We start from the raw sequence: 21,248 nt of genomic DNA on the forward strand, positions 1-21,248 counted from the left end.
GGGCAAAACAGGAAGTCAAGCATAACACAGAACACAAGTCTTCAAAATAAAACCGGAAATAACCAAAAATTATACCTAAGATCATGACAATTGTGTCACATCACTTAATTTAATCTGTTATTATAAAAATATTGATAAAAGCAGCCTTTATTTTCTGTACTATAACAAACTCTGATAAAATTCGCTAACTTGCGACACCTTATTACTTATTAGCGCCACCGAAATGTAAGGTGTTACCAACGACCGCCTCTTCTCGGCCTCCTGAGGATAAGGTCTACCAGATGTGGTGGAATAGTCCACGACTTGCCAAGTGTTGAGTCAGTACACTAACAAGATCCTGCTTTTTCCTCTTGCAAACAGCCATAGCAGAGTTTCACTGGCTCTCCGTTCCACATGGTGCAGGGTTTAAACCAGGACACTGGCCGGCTGCCAACCAGCAATTTTGGAAGCGTGGAACTCCCATAATGTACATAAATTACTGTGGCAGGAGAAAAAAAAGCTTTTATAGCTTTCTGCCTCCATCCTGGGTGCCATGTGGTTTCCGTATATGCACAAGAATATTTTTTTCCCCAAAGTGTAGAGAGCGGAGCATACTATACTGAGGTGCATATTGAGTGAAATATCAAGGTGATATAAGAAGGTGCTCTTTGGAAAACGGCTCTCCATTATTTCCAAATAAGAGATTTAAAATGGTATTTTCTGGTGAGGATGGACGTATCGGTACACAAAAATCATGGTTACCTCGGTTTTGAAGTTGGTTCATTTTCAGTGGGGAAGAAAATGCAAATAATTGCTTGTCATTTATTGTAAACGTTCATAAACATCAGCAGTTTATGATTGTTTAAAATAAATTTGAATAAAAATATTGAGAAAATAATCAAATAAAATAGAACATAGCTGCAAGCTAGGAAGTTATTAACAACATTAGGTCCACATGGGGATCACAGGAAAGGAGCGGGGCTTAGCCTCTCTATATTGACACGCTGTCCCTGACACCAAGCTACATTATTTGACACATTGGAGTGAGAACAGGGTCGCCCATGACGTTGGAATAATTTGCAAATGTCTTGTCTTTTATAACGCCAAACAAATGTTATGCATGACTTGATTTCACCCTAATTGGGACACATAATGTAAACCATTGCACCTGGTTTAATTTAAATAGGAATAAACAGAGGATTTGGTCTGAAAACAAAATATTCCAACTTTATGGGCAACAGTGTATATATATATATATTTGTGTGTGTGTGTGTGTGTTTGCTGAAGTGATATATTCATCTTTTCCAGTAACAATCCTCCAAAAGATCATCTTGTTGCCCAATTTGCCTTTTTATTTTAAATGTGCTCTTCCTTCCTGGTGTCCCTCCCGTTATAAAGCCTTAAAGTGAACATGCTCTCTTCATAAGAAGAGTGAAAGGAGTGGAAACAGGAACAAATCCTGCCTGACATTCCTCCTTCTGCTGTGCCTCAGCTTGTATACAAGCAGACGAGTGCAGCTCGGCTCTAACTATTCCAACCACGCTGACGGGACCGGGCTGAACCAGAGGGGTGTGTTACGGGATCACTGAGGGGGCTGGACCTCCACCGGCTGGAGGTGGGGTCTTACCGATGTGTGAGTGTGTTGGAGGGAGGAGTTTGAAGAGACGGGGAGAGTCCAGTGGAAAATGAAAGGGGGGGGGGAGAGGGAGGAAAAACCCTGCCAGCTGTAGCTTGACTGGAGGGTTTCACTGCCTGGTGTGGCATTCACATCCCAACGCTCATGTGGTAACATCCAGCATCGCTTGGCTTCCCCCTGCACACTGGCCTGAGTCCAGGGATTTGAAGTAGACAGGACAGACAGACAGACAGAGGGAGAGAGAGAAGAGGGCATATATGCTGGAGAGAGTTAAGTCAGGTTTGAAGTAGGAGGGGAAACGAACAAGAGGTCCAGAGAAGGGAAACGCAAGGTGAGAAAGTGTCAGAGAAAAAGGTTGATTCGATAGACGACTGTACACTTCAAAATCCACTGACATGGCAGCCATGGAAGCACTGGAGTCCACAAGCGGCATGCTGGAGCCTCAGACTCTCACCGAGATCTCAGACGATGAGGTCAACCTCCCGCCCTCCGACGACGAAGACGATGCCCTCGCCGCCGCCAAGAAGGAGCTGTCCTCCATGGGCACGGAGGGGGACGCCGCCGAGGACAAGGAGGAGGCGGCGGCGAAGCTGGACCCGCAGGTGAACGGGGTCATGGTGCTGTCCTTGCTCGACAAGATCATCGGCGCCGTGGACCAGATCCAGCAGACCCAGAGCGGGCTGGAGGCCCGGCAGCAGGACATGGAGCGCTCGGTGGGCAGCATTCAGGGCGAGCTCACCAAGCTGAGCAAGAGCCACAGCACCACGTCCAACAGCGTCAACAAGATGATGGAGAAGGTGCGCAAGGTGAGCGTCAACGTGAAGACGGTGCGGGCCACCCTGGAGAAGCAAGGGGGCCAGATCAAGAAGCTGGAGAGCAACGAGGCGGAGCTGCTCAAGAGGCGCAACTTTAAAGTCATGATCTACCAGGTGGGAGAGCGTGTGTGTGTGTGTGTGTGTGTGTGTGTGTGTAAAATCATGTACAAGTGTGGTTTACGGTTTGTCTGAGGTTATGTTAATGATATGGCACCTTATTGGTTTTCGGGATGGGTGTGACCCCCTCCCCCCCTCCCCCCCCACCCCCACTGGTGAACCACACCAATGTTTGGCCTCTTGAATTTGAATGAAAGACATCGTTTTCTGCTGTGAACGGTGGTTTTAATACGAGGTTTAACACCAGTGACAAAAAAAGGGGTGCGTTTCCCAGGAGGGATATTATTTAACAGATAAAAAAAGTGCGTCTATGCCGTGTATTTAGTGTAGCTGTGATGCTGACCCCTTAAATTAAATGTTTATGTGTGAACCTGACCTGACCTGACCTCTCGACTGTGATCATAAACCAGGCAGAAATCACATTATAATTAATAGAGTATAGATAATGAGATGATACACATCCACTCCTATGGAAACAATTACCTCATACATTACTGTCCCCTGTTTAGCGGAAAACACCTTCCAGTCATTTTCCAGCATGTGCTACATTTTCTGAGTATCTAAATGTTTTTCATAAAACTGAAAATACATTTTTTGTTAATTCTACTTTTAGCCCATACAGACATAATTCATTATTCACATTCAGAACCTCCCAGATGTTGCTCTCCGACACCGCTGCCCCACCCCAAATCCATGCTCCTCCACATCGGTTCAGGGCTTGGTATCCACTACAGGTGGCTTCCAGACTTTTTTCCTTCCAAACTATATATAAGTCTAAAAGAATACAAGCTCAAATCCTACAGAATCCATACGTAATGTAATTTCACTCTTGGAAATGAAACATAATGGGAAAATACCACAAGCATGGTCAAAGATCCCATTTAAGGCAGAGGAGTGTTGAGAGAAGAAGACAGATGTTTCATTTGAAAAGAGGTTTTTTTAATTTGAGGGGAGCCCTGTTTCTTTTTTTAGCCTGCTGCGTGATGTGTAATAGCTTGCAGCTTTTTTTTTTTTGCACAGTGGCGCGAGAACATTCAGAGTTTCCAGCCTTGAGTCAGACATCATGGCTTGGACCAGTTTTTTTCTCTCTCAATGTCTAACAGCTGGAAAGAAGTAAGAGGAAAAGCTCCCTCTTAAGTAAACCACGCTGTCTGACCATGACTTTAATGCTCTTCTAGCATGCTTACACAAATACATTTGGCTTCCTTTGTTCTGGCCTACAAAGCACAAGACTTCATAATCATGTGCAACTGTGCACAGCCTCTCAAGAAAATGCCCGTCTCTATCATTGGATCTGAAGGAATCCGGTGACTGAAGTGTTTCTCAATCTGAACTCGTTGTAAATCATCGCTGTAATTTGTATCTTATGACGTTTCCAGAGCAACAGACTTGAAAGGCTGCATGGTGAAAAACAAAAAATCGGGGTTGTGGATAGAACTTGTGGCAAGAAAGCAGTGCCAATCTCTAACACAAAACACTGGCTTGGTTTACAGCTGCCAGCTATGATGTAACGTCAGATTCGTCTTCATTAAAAAAAGCAAAGAAACAGAGTGTTCTGTTTTCAATTCTCTGTTGCCCCTTTCACAGGCTGATTGTTTCAAAATCAGCAGCAGACAGAGAGAGAGAGGTCCAACTGTAACAACTGTCTGTTTGGCGACTTGCACAGTGTGTCCACACAGACATACTTGGCCTTTGTCGGGACTCATTAGTGCAGTTGTCTAACACCAGGAACAAGTACGCCAACAACACTGTGGGAGTGCAAAGACATCTGCAGAAGTAGAGACAGTAAGAACATCCTCCATGACTAACAAAAGACACTACGTTAGCTTTAACCACCGTTGTCATGGCGACGTCACACGTTGGTTTGTTGACTATGGTTTTGAAGCTTTGAGTTCAGTGCCATCTTGATATTTTTGGAACCAGTGAAGGAAGTGACCATATTTGGACTGTGGCAGAGCGGAACCCTTTCTGGATCTGGATCCATCTGGATTCTGGTGTGAAGCTATTAACAAAGTTAGCTTCTATAATTCAAGTGTTAAAGTAATCTTAGTAGCTACTTGTATTGGTAGCGTGGTAACGATGGTAGCGAGGCTGCAAGGTAGCCCCGCCCCCTAAAGCATCCCCTGCTTTCTGGTCTGGTGGACTCTAAATGGACCATAATGTACTAAATGAACATCATGCTGGATTGAAGAAGACTTGAAACTAGAGATTAAGACCATAAACTCATGTTGAGGGTAATTTTCTAAAAGACTTCCATGCAATCAGACTTTCCGTCGCCCCCTGATGGCCAGCAGAGAGAATGCAAGTTTTAGACACTTCAGCTTTGGCTTCACTTTTCAGAACAAGAGGTTGCTTCCTGGATCAATGTCATCTAAGTGATCGTGGAAGCTTTTAGCTGTATGTTGTTCCTCGGTTTTAAATCATCAGGTCTTATTAAAGAATGTACAAGAACAATTGAATGTATTTTCTCTCTTAAAGTGTTGACATTCCCATGTGATGGGGTCCCACTAGGGGTTCATGCCCTGAGGAAAAGCCCCGGAGCTCTGTGGATAATAAAAACAACTGTTCCTGAGCTGGGTTTGCCGTTACAGAGTGTCAGCTCTCATGGGGAGGACCCAGCGCGAGGGCTTTGTGGTGTAGCACAGGGTGTTTAATCTCTGCTTTATTAGCGGCTGTTGACCCACTGGTCTTCCCTCCACCACCGCCCCTCCTGGGCCCCCCTTTACAAGTACGGTCCTAACAAGGCTGATTTATGACTTTGTTCATCTTGTTTTCTTTACGGAAAACAAATGTCACCAACCTTAGCCACGATACCATTTGAATGCATATTTTATAAAAGTTTCCTGGTAGTCTGGAGGAGGACTTGCATGGACGTTTTTCTCCCTCCTTTTAATTAGGTTGTTCCATTATAGGAATGTTTTGGCATGCTATGAGTCAGATTGCATTCTATCTAATTGTGGCACTCCGTTAAATATCAGTGTAAGGCAAATGAAAACCACCTGTGGTTAACGGCGACAAAGCAAACAGCATCCCATAATGCTGCTGGTATGCTGGACGAGCTCAGGCTACTGTATGATGTGTAAATCAGCAGCAGCTCTGTCAGCACATCTGTTGGACGGGATTGTCTCCCTGTTAGCATGAGCAGCTGTCCTCCTCTGTGTGTGTGTGTGTGTGTGTGTGTGTTATATCCAGTAAGCCTCATATTTCCTCCCTGACGTAGCAAAGTGCTGCCAGAGAACAAAGCTCACGACACTAAACAAGGCTCCAAGTGGTAATGTGACGACTCTACCCCACAGTGAGTAACAATGGATCAAATTGTCAGACAGCTGTGTGTCTTTAAGGAGAGACAACGTACAGTTAATTGCATCCTCTCTGCATTGCAATGATGGCAGGCTTGTCAACCTGCATTAATGCTGTGTTCACATCCCATGTGAACAAAATAGTTTATTTGGGGTTCATCCAGCTGTAGAACATAGAAGAGCTAACAAACGTTATGTGATAAAAATGGATCCAGCGATCATATTTTATTCATTTTATTTATTTAATATAGGATATGCTTCATGGCGCTCCATATTATTTAAAAATCTGAATCCGGGTAAAAGATCACTTCGACCAGCATTCGAAGGAGTTTTTGAAATGGGACCTCCACAATTTCAGTCTTCAAATGTAACATATGATTGATCGGCATCATCACTTTGAGGAGGGAATCATAAATGTGGACTAGAGGAGATGCACAGGGAGTGGATGGGTGTGTTAAAAGAGCAGGGGACCATATTTAGACAGCTGATTCATAGCACAGGAATCCCCAGCTCTCCATGCTAACCTCCTCCTGCCTCCTCCTCCTCCTCAGTCACCGCCCTGCTCCTCCCCTCTCTCCCCAGCTCCTCCACCCACCAGGATAATTCACTCCACAGTGTGTCCTCCTCACCCCACCACGCCCTACACACCATCCCTACTCCCTTAACACAACTGCATATTCCTATCTCTACTTAAAAAAAATACATTAGACCTGCAATAACATCAACTGTCCCTCTGTGTGCGTTGTTATCCCAGCTTCTCCTTGCTTTGTTTACACAGCCTGGCCGGGCCCGTGCATGCTTTTAGTGCATGTTTTCTTTAAGCCTACACACTGTTCAAATCTCATATCCTGGACATTAAAGGTTTTGTCTGGTTAGCAAAGGAGCTAGCTAGTTATGTAACAGGGAGATAGGCTAATGTGACTGGCGAGTGCTAGCATGTAACCGTTTAGCCCCACAGCTGTCCAGACATTAAGAAGCATCAAGCTATGGTTCTCTATGTTGCCATAGTTATGGCATTTAGGAAAGGAGGAAGTATGGTGAGGTATAAAGAGCGGAAAAAGTCCAAAAACACAGGACTTTCACCCAGGAAACCTGTGTTGGCAAACCCAAAAGTCAACATTGATCTTGCATCTTGTCGCCTACTGAACTGCATAATTAACATTACTTATTTTAACCCCAAAACGAGTTGTTTCCTGTTAGCACGCAACAGCTTCTTATTTTTGTCCGGGGGCAAACTATTTATCTCTGTGAAACCACAAAAATAATTTGAGATTAGTTCAGTTAATTAAGTTTTGTTTTCCACCTAAGCTCAGTAATTTATTTCCAAAACGCCTCAGATCCAAATGGAAATCTGTCTTCTTTACCCCATCATGCCACGGCTTCATTCCTTCATCTAACCAGGATCTCAGCAGACATCTCACAAACAATGTGTCAGAACACATTTAGCTCATCCTTCTCCTCTTTCCATCCAACACACCTGCCTCCAAACATTTCAATCAGTAGCACCTTGTCAAACTGGACTCTTATGTAACTGTGATCACAGCTTCATCTATAACCTTTAAACATTTTTGCCCTCAGAAGAAGCTGAACATTTGCCTGGGAGGAGTAAGACTCCCGGTCATGTAAATTAATCAAGAGCGAACCCATTCATCTCACACAGGTCGATCCAGGTCCATATATGGACATGTGAGGCGAAAAATGTTCCCCGCTCCGGTTTACAGGCCAGATTGTGTGCAACATTGTTTCAGCTGGGAACTTTTCCGCCGTTTTTCAGTGGAGTATTTTCTGGCTTTTGGTTCAGTGTTGAACGACCGGCGTAAATGTCAGGGTGAGATGGTCGACGAGGGCATGTTGACAAAATGAGGGGGAGGGAGGGGATAACAGAGAGGGATAAAGGAGACAGAGCGAGGTTGCAGAGGGCTCGTGGAGTAAGAGAAGGGGAGAGAGAGATCTATAAATAGCGGATATCACATACTTGTTTGATTGTGAGAAGGAAAGGGCCTTTAAGGAGCCTGTGTTCCTGTTTGGTTTTGTAAATCTGAAGCCGGAGCTAGACGAGTGGTGCTGACATTCAGGACGCGACATCAACGTGATTGTCTTATTCATGACGTTCGGACATTTGTAACAGTCACAGAGACTTGGCTGTGTGTTGATGACATGTCAGATGTTTCCTCTACCCAGTAGAAACTGGCACCAAGGAAATATTGAAGATTATATTTGATTGACAAGTTTGCTACTTTCACTTTGATCAGATCTGAATTTCCTGCCAGCCGTAACTTGGTAACATCACACTATGCTGGTGTTTTTTTTTTATACAGTCTGTGACCTCTGGGAAGTTATTTTATATCATATTACAGAGTAATCAAACAAGGACACACACACAAAGATGCATATGGAGAAGTTTAGTTTGGCTTCAGGTAGTTAAAGTCGTAATATACGAGACGCTCACATGCATGAAGATATGTTGGCAAAGCAAGGAGAAGCTTGGAAAACAACACACACAGAGGGATCCCATTCATTAAACGTCGTATATCGCTTCTTTACATTTTGGGTGCTTGTTTAAAACGCTTCATAAATGCAAAACAAAAGAGAAATTATCCTTCGGATCTCCGTCTTCTTGCACCAAATAATACATTTTTTAAAGTCTAAGTAGAAGCTTTTCCACATGAGTCAGACATAAATGACTCATAATCAAAAGCTGCGGTTATTGAAAACATTTAGTTTGTTCCTTCATGTGATTCTCTCGGTCTTATGATTCCAGCTTGGAATCCTCTCGTGGCTAGTTACATTATGAACAGATACGTTTGTGATACAGTTTGGTATCAACATCATTCCCAAAAAGGTTAAAAATATATGAGTCATTCCTCCAGAAAGGCTCATTTTATTAAGTGTGATCAAAACAGTGGATTTCACCTCAGAGAAATATTAAACATAAGGAACATTATTATGGGATAATTAACAGTTGACTCTGTATTTTGGGGCTGTTTTGTGCTCTGGATTGTCTCTGAAATTAATATTATCCTTCACCAGCCACAGTGTGGGTTCAGCGTGGTTTTACTTACGTCCCCTTTTCTTCTCCTCGCTCTGTGTTTTAAACTTTGGCTTCTAACGTGGAAACATTCATTCTTAGCTGTTTCTGCCTCGCTTGCGGTTCTCTTTAAGATCTTTAAATTGTTCCACTGGTTGAGTCCAAAACATCCAATTTGTCCAGTTTTTAGAGGTGTTTTTCCCCCCAAATAAGCCGTACAATGCTTTCTCCAGTTCCTTGTGGAGCTCGTTTTTTTTAATTACAAATGAGCTGAAGTTATATTTGGTGGTTTATAGACGCGAAAGGAATGGTTCAAAAGACGTATTCAGTGAGATGAGAAGATGGCTATCAATCTCACGTGTTAAAGTCGGGCTAAGTCTATCTATCTAACCCCCACGGTGACGTATTTCCGAGTGAGGCAGGAGCAAACAGCGGAGGAAGAAACCACTTCGTCTGCAGCTCCATAAATCTCCCCGTAAACACCGACCTCCTCCATTGTTATTGGAAAGAGTTACACAGGGTCGCCATGGGAACGACCGCTGTCATCCCTCTCGGTTCCTGTTAGTCAAGCACGGGGGGAGAACTGTACAGACACCCAGAGAGAGAGAGAGAGGGAGTTGCTCATCTTTTGATATGGCACCGGTCAATATGGATGGTATCACTCCCGGGAGCTATTTTAATGACGCGTCCTGTGTTTACTCACTATGATAACAAAGTGTGTGTGTGTGTGTGTGTGGGGGCTCCTACGTGAAAGTACAAGATCAGAAGTATGTCGTTAAAGCATCCTCCAGTGCGAGTCGTCAAGTCGTGTCTTGCCATGAGAGCTGAAAGGAGTGAGGCCGAGCTGCCTCACACACACATGTCTGCAGCCCTGGAAACACTTCAAGAAATCCTTATTTGTGCTAGATTCATGTGTGCGTCCTCACAAAGCTCCTCTGTCTCCGGAGAAGAGACGTTCATGCAAACTGTGTGGCTCCTGAATACACAGAGACTATCTTCTGGCGCCCTTGCTTTGATCTAGAGGTCTTCATGTGTCCACCTAAAACCTCGGGGACCAAGACCCAGACCGGTACAGGTCTGGGTCTGAGAAGTAGGGTCATTGTCTCATGGACTTCCATACAATCAGACTTCTTCTTGCAACCAGAGGAGTCGCCCCCTGATGGCGGGAGAATGCAAGTTTAAGGCGCTTCAATGTTAATAAGAAAAAAAAATCTAATTTGCAAAATATGTATTAGCCTAGTTGTCCATTCCTGTAATGCTATGACATCACGTCCTGTCAGGTCATTTCCTGTTTTCTCACCTGGCTGTGCAGAAGACGTGCAAGCTCTCAGGGTCGTCCACTTTTCACATTAGTCATAGTTTCCATACTACACACTAAACTGATTCTCTCCCTCACTATTTCTGATTAATTTATTGCTAAAGAATAAATAATGTGATGTTCAAATGTGATAGACGTCTGTGGATGAAGATCAGCTTCCCTAAAATCAAACTCGCTGCCCAACCTGCTTCATTTCATGTTAAAAAAAACGTCCTGGAACAAAAGACCTGCATCCAGAACTACTGAGAGTCACGGTGCATTCATCTTGCACAGGAATATTTGGGTTTATGTTTGGTTTCCATGGAGCTGTACCGCTAATTGGTGTCATTCCTCAGTGATCTGAGAATCTGAGATTCTTTGCAACCGCTCGCCACGAGTAAACCAAGGAAGGTAGAACGTAAGAGTGAAATGAAGAAAGGGAATGAATGGATTCACAGGGAGGCAAAAAAGAAGAGAGAGGTTGTTTCTTTGCTCCGGTGCAACAACAGGCCTGGTGACTCATCCTTCTCTCTCCCCCCTCAGGGACCGGCGGCATGCCATCACTTTATATAGCAATCTCTCTCTCTCTCTCTCTCTCTGGTCCCATGTCTCTGATTAAAGGGGACGAGTGGAAAACCGGACGAGAGTCGGGAGTTCTCTCCCCAGAGTTTTAATGCTGTGTGTGAGACCATCACACTATTTCCCAGGGCACAGAGCAATGTATGCCCATCCATCACCCAAAGGAGCCGGTCTGACTCGATTACATATATCAGCTGGCTGATATTAGCTTTAGTTTAAAACCACAAACCATCTGTCATACTGTATATGACAGAGGTGACTATCCTTTAACTTAAAGTCACACAACTTCACAACTTCTATATGTTTGATTTTATTGAGGTTTAAATGGGCTTTGAACCATTAATTAACTTGTAGTCGTAGATGGTGTTTCGGTTAAAGGAGTGACCGTGTTAACTGGTGACAACATAAAGGCCTTCATTCAATTTATCTTTAAGTTACTACGAGCATCAATGGACAGTCACCAGTTAACACGGTCACTCCCTGAACTGAAACACCCGTCAGCTGTAAAAGGGTCTATCAGTCCCCCATGCTGATGACTAATCCACCTTAGAAAGATATTATGCTTCCCTCCATCTGGATTTTTTACTGTTCTTGTGTTCTCTTGGACATGTGAAACATCATGACTGATGACCCGATTATTACCCGAGTATGTCCCAGTCCACATTTAGCCGGGGCTGGTCCCAGGGTGTGGAAGTGTTCTTCCCATGCTCTGCTCATGAGAGCTTTAGGGGCCAATCCATGCTCCAGTCACACCCACACGATGTGAGATATATTTAAAGGAATAAATGACCTGTAAATACATGGTTTATTTAAAAAAAATCATCTCTGCTTGTTTACTCTGGGGGTTTGGAGCTGTGAGCATATGTTGGCATGTAAGCATGCCACAATGATGTCATAAATACACAGTTTGATGACTTTATGACTTTGTGCTATTTTTACTTTTACTATGCATGTCATTGATAAATAATACAACTGTTTTATCACAAAACTAAAGAGACATTTATCCTACTTCCCTCAGTCCTTGTGATGGAAATGCCTTTCCTCACTTGCATGTTCTATTTGTGTTTTTAACGTTAAACCCAACATAGCTTCTTTTTTTTTTTGCAAAGTGCGTATTAAAACTCCATTTCTCATAAACCCTGCTGGTTCCTGTATAACTCCAGGCGGCAACCTCTGCTTCTGAAAAGTGAAGCCAACGTGTCAATGAGAAAACTACTACTACTTCTCTCTTGATGTATTATCTCAGTAAACATTGTAAACATGAGTTTATGGTCTCAACATGTAGTTTTTTGTACATTATGGTCCATTTAGAGTCCAACAGACCAGAAAGCAGGGATGCTTTAAGGCGAGTGAGTTAAGTGAGTTGAGGGTCAAAGGTCATTCTTGACCCCGACAACAGCAGTTGAGAAACCAATCTGAACACAAGGTCGGTGTAGTGGAGCTCGACAGCACGTCACATGACCTGCATGATCAGAACCGTATCTATGTTTTCACAACATCTTGGAAACCCCCGTCGACTGACGATCATGGGAACGGCTGCTGAACCGACCTTGTGGTTGGATTGTTATCTCAAGAAAATTGTGTTTTTTTTGTGCGTCCTTCATAAAATGAAACATAATGTGCCCGTTAGCCTGTTAGCCCGTTAGCCTGTTAGCCTGCCCCGGTTCTTCCTCGCATCAGCAGCTGTGTCATGAGGATTCCCTGTTTCCTTGGGTTTGCTGGAAAATCCCATCATTGTGAGAGTGTGTGTGTGCTATACCTGCACTGCCACACACACACACACACACACACACACACACACACACACACACACACACATATGCAACTGGCCTTTCCACATCAGCAGGGGAGTTCTTGGTGGTTTGAGTTTAAACAGGAAAACAGAAACAGAGAGGGGTGTGTTACAGCGGGATTCCTCTCTGGCTCGACATAAGGCTGATGAGTGGTTGCAGTGTGGGCTGAGTGGAAAGCTTCCATGGCGTGCTCCTTGTCCCCACACACACACACACACACACACACACACACCACGTTTTACACGTACAAGTCAAAATACAGACATACATTTATGTAAAAAAAGACCTTTGGAACAAACATCTCTCTCCTTTCATCTGGAAACATTATAGTTCCAGTCAGGCTCACCACCGTTACCATGGAGACACTTGAGGCAATACAATAGAAAGGGGTTCTCTCTGGTAGGATTTTTGTTTGTACTTTAATACCATACTGTAATACTAGTAGCATATTTTCAGCCTGAGGCTGGAAGTGCATTCACCCTCGGCTGAAGTCGCCGCTCTGGTTGCATTGTTGTTGTTGCCATGGTTTTCCTGCGCCGGTCACATTGCTCACCACTGGCTACGCCCAGAAAATACAACTATGCCCACATCAAACCTCGTTGAAAGGAGACTTTCAGGAAACACACAGCACAGACAGGAAAATGGGCATAAAAACACCCGGATACTTCTGTGGCAGCGCTGCTCGTACTATGGGCTAATTACCACGAGGCTGTTTAAAGGGCCAGTGTGTAGCATTTAGTGAGGGATTGGATCTACACCCTACTGTTATGGTGTGACACCATGTTTCTATAGAAACCCAGAAACCACCATTTTTTAACCTCCAGTTCTGAAAAGTGAAACGCCTTAAACTGTCATTCTCTGAACTGGCCATCAGGGGGCGACTCCTTTGGTTGCAAAAAGAAGCATCCTACACACTGGCCCTTTAAATGATCATTAAGCATGTTTCATTTAGACTATATGTACTTAATATTTGTGTTTTTGAATGCATGCTTCACAGTTTGATATTTTTATAAATATAGAGGATAAATGATGAAGTAACAGACATGGATACAAACTTCAACTTGACTGGTTGCCGTCTAAAAAAATGCTATAAAATCATCAGCAAGAGAGGAGAGTACCATAAGAAAACAATGGTTTTCCATCTCTGTGTGTCTGTTTGACCGCAGCCCTCATGGTTATATGAAAAGTTATGTCCTGTATAAGTTACTTGTGTCGTCTACAGCGGCGGAGCAGACAGAAGTCACCGTTGCACACTCATCATGAAAGAGAAACAAACAACAGAGCGTTGTGCTGACAACACAGTGGCTCCGCCAGCTGATCTCAGCAACTGACACTCACACAATGACAGCAGGCTTTTGTGCGGCTTCATAGTATTAGCTACCGGTTATAAGATCTCATCAGCCTCTCTATGACGTTTTCACTTTGATCAGATTCACTGATTCACTTCATCAGAAACACGTGGGTCTTTGAGGTTAATGAAAAATATACAGGAGACGAGTTTGACCCCTTGTAATAATAATGATGGAATGTTACTCATGTTAGTGCACTAATTAGCTGTTTTCTGTTCTGATCAGGCATCTCTGAAGTGCCTTAAACCTGCATTCCCTCTACTGGCCATCAGGGGGCGACTCATCTCTGATTGTATAGAAGTCTATGAGAAAATGGTCCTACTTCTCTCTTGATGTATTATCTCAGTAAACATTGAAAACATGAGTTTATGGTCTCAATCTCTAGTTTCAAGTCTTCTTCAATCCATTAGTAAATTATGGTCCATTTAGAGTCAAATAGTCTATAAAGCAGGGGATGCTTTAGGGGCGGGGCCACCATGTGATTGACAGGTCACTACCAACGTGCAATAGAGTGGAAAAACACACTCAGCAACATGAAAAACAGCACACAAAACGCTTCCCTCTCATTAAAAGAGATGACAACAAGCTGCCCCGGGCTGCTCAAACCGTCTGATCAGCTCCAAACCGTAAACACCGATAAAATAAATGACTTTTTTTTCCAGCAGCCATGAGTCTGTGCATGCAGCAAACTGTCCACCAGCGACGGGCTGACGAGGGAGAGGAAGGAGGGAAGTATGGATGTCAACAGGCAAATCATGTGGCTTGTGTGTGCGTGTTATTAGTGGTGGGAAAGTGGAATGCAGCAGAGGTTTCAAAGCACACACACACACACACACACACACACTGACACACACACACACACACACACACACACACACACACACACACACACACACACACACACACACACACACACATTGTGGTTCAATGTGTTTTGCAACTTCCTCATTCAATTGCAAACCAGATATGAAATTTATCTCCTTGCTCATATTTTGCAAGAGCTGAAGGCAAAATGTAATCCCACACACACACACACACACACACACACACACACACACACACACACACACACACACACACACACACACACACACACACACACACACACACTGTAACTCAGAACCATTACATACCTCGTCCGTCTATTTTCCATGGCTCTGAGTCTACCTTCCTGTCTTTTGTGCAGCAGCCTCACGGAGAACAATGTCCCATTAAATTAGGAGGGTCAGGAAGTCAACACACTAAGGTGAATGCCTGAACTTCCCCATGCACTTTTTCCATGTACTCGGACACAAACACACACACCAACACACACACATGCACACAGAGTTCCCTGTCAGAGGAAACACATTAGCTGTGACCTCCTGAACTCTGGACTGACGGACCGGGTTCCCCCGAGAACATACTGTATATGTATTATAAAACTTCATGAGCCCCTATTTCATTTTTTGTTATTTCATACTCATACTAGTACTTAGGAAAGTCCATTCTCCTTGGAAAGAAGTGATGTGTTCCCACCAAAAAAGCTCTAATGTCCTTCAATGTGACAAACTGTGAGTCCGTGTCAGAAACTTGGACCAGGCTTTGCTTAAGTGATTTCCAGCCCGACTGCATTGTCCTCGACATCTAAACTAAGATGGAATGAATTTGAGCGAGGCAGGTATTTTCCAGCGACCCCGGCCTGTCGACGCAGCTGTTCAGGAAAGCCACGATCCCACATCCAAGGTCAAGTTTACCCAAGATACTGCAGTACAATACCTCCTATAAAACCCACCATCACGCTGCTGCAGAACACAATAGAGAGCCCCCCTCCCCCCTTCCAGGGCTTCCACCTCCACCTCCCAGCCAACACTTTGATGCTATCATTTTCCTGCTGAGCAGATGGTTTTCCAAGACTCTGAAGCATCATCCCACTTGTGCTATTACTCGATTCATACGACAGCGGAGAAATATCTTCCCTTTCCACACCTTCCACCCCCCCGACCCCCCCTGTGATCCTTTGTTCTGGAACTTTGTTCCTGTTTTGACCATAGAGGCGGTGTAGAGGGAGAGGAAAAGACAATACGTACAGTTGGCCCTCGTGCAGACATTCAGGAGCCCAATTGGACGAGAGTTTGCTGTGATGGAAAGAGGAAGACGCCCCCCTCCTCCTCCTCCTCCTCCTCCTCCCCTCCCATCGCTTCATTAACAAGCCGGAGCATTGTATTCATGAGGTGAATGAGGCACATGAGGGAAATGCAATGCAAACAAGGCGAGAAAAAGGTTGATGGGAGCTGAGCTGAGAAAAAAGTGGCGCTGTGCAGGAATGCTCTATCAGGGCGGGTCGTCATACTTACTCCTGTTTTGTGTACGGTGGTCTCTCCAGGAGGACTTTTATATAACAAGAAGAAACCTCAAGCAAAGCCAGACTAGTGGGCCCTGGAGGCTGCAGGGTTCATTACACCCACAATGATGGAACTGCCATTCTGAGAGGCTGGCATGTGGTGGGACTACTCAGGGTTGAATTGGGATTTGTTATCTGGCTTTGGGAGGGGGGTCCTTAGGGATACTCCATCAGTAATGACGTTTGATTTACAAACTCCCTTCTGATGCTTTTTAATGTACAATAAAAGACATGTCTTCATTAATGAAATACAAGGGAAATATTGTACAATTATGTAGAAATGTAGAAACACAAAGTTAAGGACTTGTTGGTCTCTTTACTTGGCACACTTGAAGATGTGACTCAGGGTTATTGGCATATCTACCACAAAGTACAGGAGAAATGAACTTGAACAGCTCAGCTCCTGCCGTTTGTCAGGCTTCAGGTAACACAGTGTTTGTGGATGAATTGCAATATTTGAGAGAATCAGAGCATGTGTCGGCCTGCAGAGAAAAACACGATAAGACCACAAAAACTTCAATTATCCCTGACGGGAGCCCTGTGGAGCTCTCTCTCTCCTCCCCTCTACATCCAACTACTCATATGTTATTTGCACTCAAACTGAGATATTGCTGATTAACCCTTCAACACTTTGCTCCCAGAAATCCTCCCCGTACGCTCCATGTTTTCCATTCCCGTGTCTCTGAGACGGTTACATTTTTCTCTGGCACGTCTCCCTCTGGTATGACATGAATGAGTGAACCCTGGAGTCTGGTTACAGATTCCACTTGGTCTTGGCCTCACATCTCTAATGCCTCTATTGTGTAGCAAAGCTTGACTAGTGAGTCATGTTTTGCCCGTGTGTGTGAGAGAATGGAAAAAATGCACAAACAGTCATACAGACATGTTTACACTAGTGGAGTGGGGGGTATTGATACGGCAAAGTATCCATTATTTTATGTGGGGAATATTGTAAGTGTGGATATTTTATTATATTACATACTAAAGTTGCAAATGCAAATTAAACCTTTTGGTAACAATGGCTTTTTCAGCCCACTAGATGGTGCTGATGTGGTCATGGGTAAAGTCAGCGTATCACAAAATTTTTAAAATCACAATAAGATCATATCGTGAAGGAAGTATTGTGATAATATCATATCGTGGGTCCTCTGGTCAATCCCACCGTTAATACACGGCAAATATATTTGTTTGCATTAATTATGGTATCATTAATATAGATATTTATAGATTGACATTCTTTGTGTTCTCTTCTCCACAGGATGAAGTGAAGGTCCCCTCAAAACTCAGCATCTCTAAATCATTGAAGGTTTCTGAGTCGGTGGCAGGAAGCAGAGGAGGCAGCATGCTGGAGCTCAAGGAAGCCGTGGAAGAGGAGGAGGGAGGAGAAGGAGAGAAGTCAGACAAACCTCACGTAGACCTCTCGTCAGATGAGGAGGGGGTGGAGATCGAGGAGACCATCGAGGAGACCCGAGCCGAGCGTATCAAGCGCAGCAGCCTGCAGCGTGTGCAAACCCTGAAGACCGTCTTCTCAAAGGAGAAGATGGATAAGACCAGAGCAAAGACCAAAGAGAAACTGGAAAAGACCAAACAAAAGACCAAGGACAACCTGGAGAAGACGAGGCAGAAGACAAAAGATAACCTGGAAAAAACCAGGCAGAAAACCAAGGATAATTTAGAGAAGACCAGGCAGAAGACCAAGGATAACCTGGAGAAGACGCGTCACAACATTGAGAAGAAGATGGGAAAGCTCGGAACGCAGATGACCGTCAACCCCGACCGCAAGCAGAAGATCCAGACGTCCCGTGACAAGGTGAAGAAGGCCTTCACTCCAGACCACGTGGTCTACGCCCGGTCCCAGACCGCCGTCTACAAAGTGCCCCCTTTCACCTTCCATGTCAAGAAAATCCGGGAGGGCATCACCGAGGTGGTCCAAGGCACCGAGATGGTGGAGGTGTCCCAGGAGGTTGATCCCTTCGGCGGCGTGGACGGAGAGGTTGAGGAGGGCGTGGAGGAGGTGGAGATGGAGATGATGAATGGAGGAGGGGATGAGGAGGAAGATGCTGAGGATGCTGAGGATGAAGATGAGGACAACCAAGATGCTCTGCAGGAGAATGAAGACAGAGATAGAGACAGCGACTAGATAAAGAATACGAATTTCCAAGATCCTAACATAATCCTTGAGGTTCGTTACAGTATGATAGTAAAAAATATATTTTGACCCTTATTCCGTTACGATAACTTTGCACGTACAAGTAATTGCTGAGATGTGGGAACACAATATCATGAGTTTGATGGATCATAAGTAATTAACACGCCAGAATTTAGTCCAGATTATCAAAACCACTGAATTTGCTCCCAAACTATCAGCAATTCTCCTTGTTGGTAATGTTTACCTTTGTTTTAACTCCTTCAAATATGCAATATGTTTCTTTCCATCTATCCGACTGTTCACGTCTCTTTTTAGCGTGGTCGCCCCTAGCAACAGCAACCATAGAAAAGCAGCCCCCGATCTTCACTGGCACCAATTAACGGCCTTTTAAACTAAGAATCGTAGTGTTTTCGTTAAGTTTGAAGCAATTTGCAACCTCACCACTAGATGTCACTAAAGCCTCCACACTGTTCCATACGTGGCTAAAATATTACCAAAGAACAAGGGAAGTGATCCAGTTAGAAAAACTAACATTTCACAGCGAGACCATAAGGTAGAACCTTCCCAGATCTCAGCAGTTAACTTGATCCAAACACGGTTATTATTACCAAAAGAATGATGGCAAAAACTACAAAAAAAATAAATAAGATGAGACAAAAATGTTTGCCTTCATTTCACTAAAGATTGTGTGCTTAAAAAATCCGAAAGGCCTTAATTTATAAAGGCGTAATGAAAATCGTTTAAAAAAAAAAAAAGCACTTCCAGGGTTATTCAGAGTCCATTGGACTCGGGGGAAAAAAGAAGAAGAAGAAAATAGGAAGAAGAAACCGAAAATAACTTTGTTGTTGGCTTGGTAAAAGGGGGCGGAGTGATCACAGAGCTGACATGACCAAGAAACCAGGAGGAGCGGGACGCCATCATTCCCATTGTAAGAAAGTGTAATTTTCTTTTCTGTTGCATTTTTTTTTTTTAAATCAAAACCCCAACCACTCACAAATAGTGGGAGGAGCTTACGGGAACGAATCACCTCCTGTCCACTGAATGTCACTAGTACTTGTTGAACAAAATGATCTCATGGACTGTTGCCGATTCCCAATGGCCACGTTATTCATAAACACACTGAGTACATATTTGTGCTTAAAAATGTTGAATTTCCTCGTGCATCTATACCACACATGCACACGTATTCATTTCCTCTCCCTTTGTTGTTTAAATACTGAAGTGTTATCTCCCTACGCTTGATTTACTCATTATTTAGTGATTCTCTTCCGCTCATGATGAGCTCACAGTTAATTATTTTGTGTATATTTGTATGTGATCACAATTTACACTTGGCTGATGTCACCTCCTTCACGTTTTCAGCACACCTTGTTGCATGCAATGCTGTCATGTGACACCTTACTGCCATGAATTAAACCCGTGCCCGTGAAAAATGAAGGTCTGCAGAGACAGCTCATAGGTCCAGTACGTTTCACTCGATGGTGCTGTTCTTTTTTTCCCTGTTTCTTAAAACAAAAACGCGTTACGTGCCATTCTAAGATGTGCTTCTTAAATAAACTGAGATAAGGACCAATACATTCAGCTCTCACAAACCTCTCTGGTAGAACACAGTTTACACTGATCACTCAGGACCAGTCTATTCACAGGATGACATCATTGCTGCGGTCCGACACTGACCCCTAGTGTCCAGTCGTGTCACCATCATTTCCTCTGCTCCAGATGAAATATGCTGCATTTCATTCAGATGTTTGCCCACACAGATTTCATCACTTATCCTGGTTTTGAACCGGCACACTTTGGGACCCTGCATAGCTTTCTATCAAAGAGCTAACAGAGATACAAGATGCATGATCAAAAATAAGACAGATTTTACCACATTGCCACAGTATTTTGTACGGTCAAAGTTTAGTTTCTTGCAGACACATCACAGCTTTACTTGTGTTGTTTATGTGTTTTTTTGTATATAATGTGAATCACTGCCCGTGCAGATCGTAATGCATTTAGATTTTTATTTACCAGAGAGCCTTGCCTTCTGCTGCCTGCACTTCTTCTGTATTTAGAAAAGCTTCCCAGGTCAAATCTTTCTGACGTTTGCACAGATTTCATAGTGCAGCAAATGAAATGGAAGCAAAGATTACAAACAAAATGTAGCTTTTTGATACAGTTGTGGCAGAGAATGTATTCAGTGGTTGAACGCTCAGCCCTTCAAAGTGGATTAACAATGCCGTGTCTGTCAGAGCAGTAACACCATGCAGGTGTGCTGAGGCCTACGTCAATGGAGCATTACATGTAGTTCACACTTAACTGTTTCCCTCGCTTTTATTTGTGTTGGTAACTGATACCTGTATGTTTCATTGCTTAACCACTAATGATTTCATTAATAAAAGCTATTTGGTTCACAGTTTGTGTGTTTTTATTGAGTTTTGGCAGGAAAAGAAGAAGAAGAACTGGACACAAAAACCTCTGCTGTTTACAACCCTTGTTTACAGTACATCTGTATGATATGTGTGTCATTCAGTTTGGTCATTGTTGTTTTATTTTAGTGTTTTATATTTAATATATTTGTAAATCATGGAAAATTAAAGTCATGTTAAAGTCATTCCTACAATGTGTCCAGAAGGACCACATTATATACATATCTAAAAAGGATATCAGTAAGAAATATGTGTCCAGTCAATCATATCATGCTCCCTTTATGTAGTACAGATGTATAATTCCTAATTAACTAAAAAAAATTATACAATAAAACAATTTAAATATATAAAATTAGTAATATGATAATATTTAACTCTTTCTGACTAACCTGTTGCCTTCTTCAATACGG

The 21,248-nt window shown here is 43.5% G+C and overlaps 1 protein-coding gene across 1 annotated transcript; it reads left to right on the forward strand.

The window, feature by feature from the left end:
- The first annotated feature begins 1,689 nt into the window (after positions 1-1,689).
- On the forward strand, positions 1,690-20,825 carry LOC311033046 (caveolae-associated protein 1-like). Its single transcript, XM_084040213.1, has 2 exons — positions 1,690-2,544; positions 17,534-20,825. Exons 1-2 carry the CDS (start codon positions 2,011-2,013, stop codon positions 18,413-18,415), a joined length of 1,416 nt encoding a protein of 471 aa, XP_083896339.1. The 5' UTR covers positions 1,690-2,010; the 3' UTR covers positions 18,416-20,825.
- Positions 20,826-21,248: the final 423 nt, after the last annotated feature.

The sequence above is a fragment of the Eutrigla gurnardus genome, assembly GCF_963514095.1.
Source record: "Eutrigla gurnardus genome assembly, chromosome: 22".
NCBI classification, from domain to species: Eukaryota; Metazoa; Chordata; class Actinopteri; order Perciformes; family Triglidae; genus Eutrigla; species Eutrigla gurnardus.

Coding starts and splice junctions, on each gene's coding strand:
- LOC311033046 (XM_084040213.1), top strand. CDS start 2,011: ATGGCAGCCATGGAAGCACTGGAGTCCACAAGCGGCATGCTGGAGCCT. Junction 2,545..17,533: donor TTAAAGTCATGATCTACCAG/GTGGGAGAGCGT, acceptor TCTTCTCCACAG/GATGAAGTGAAGGTCCCCTC.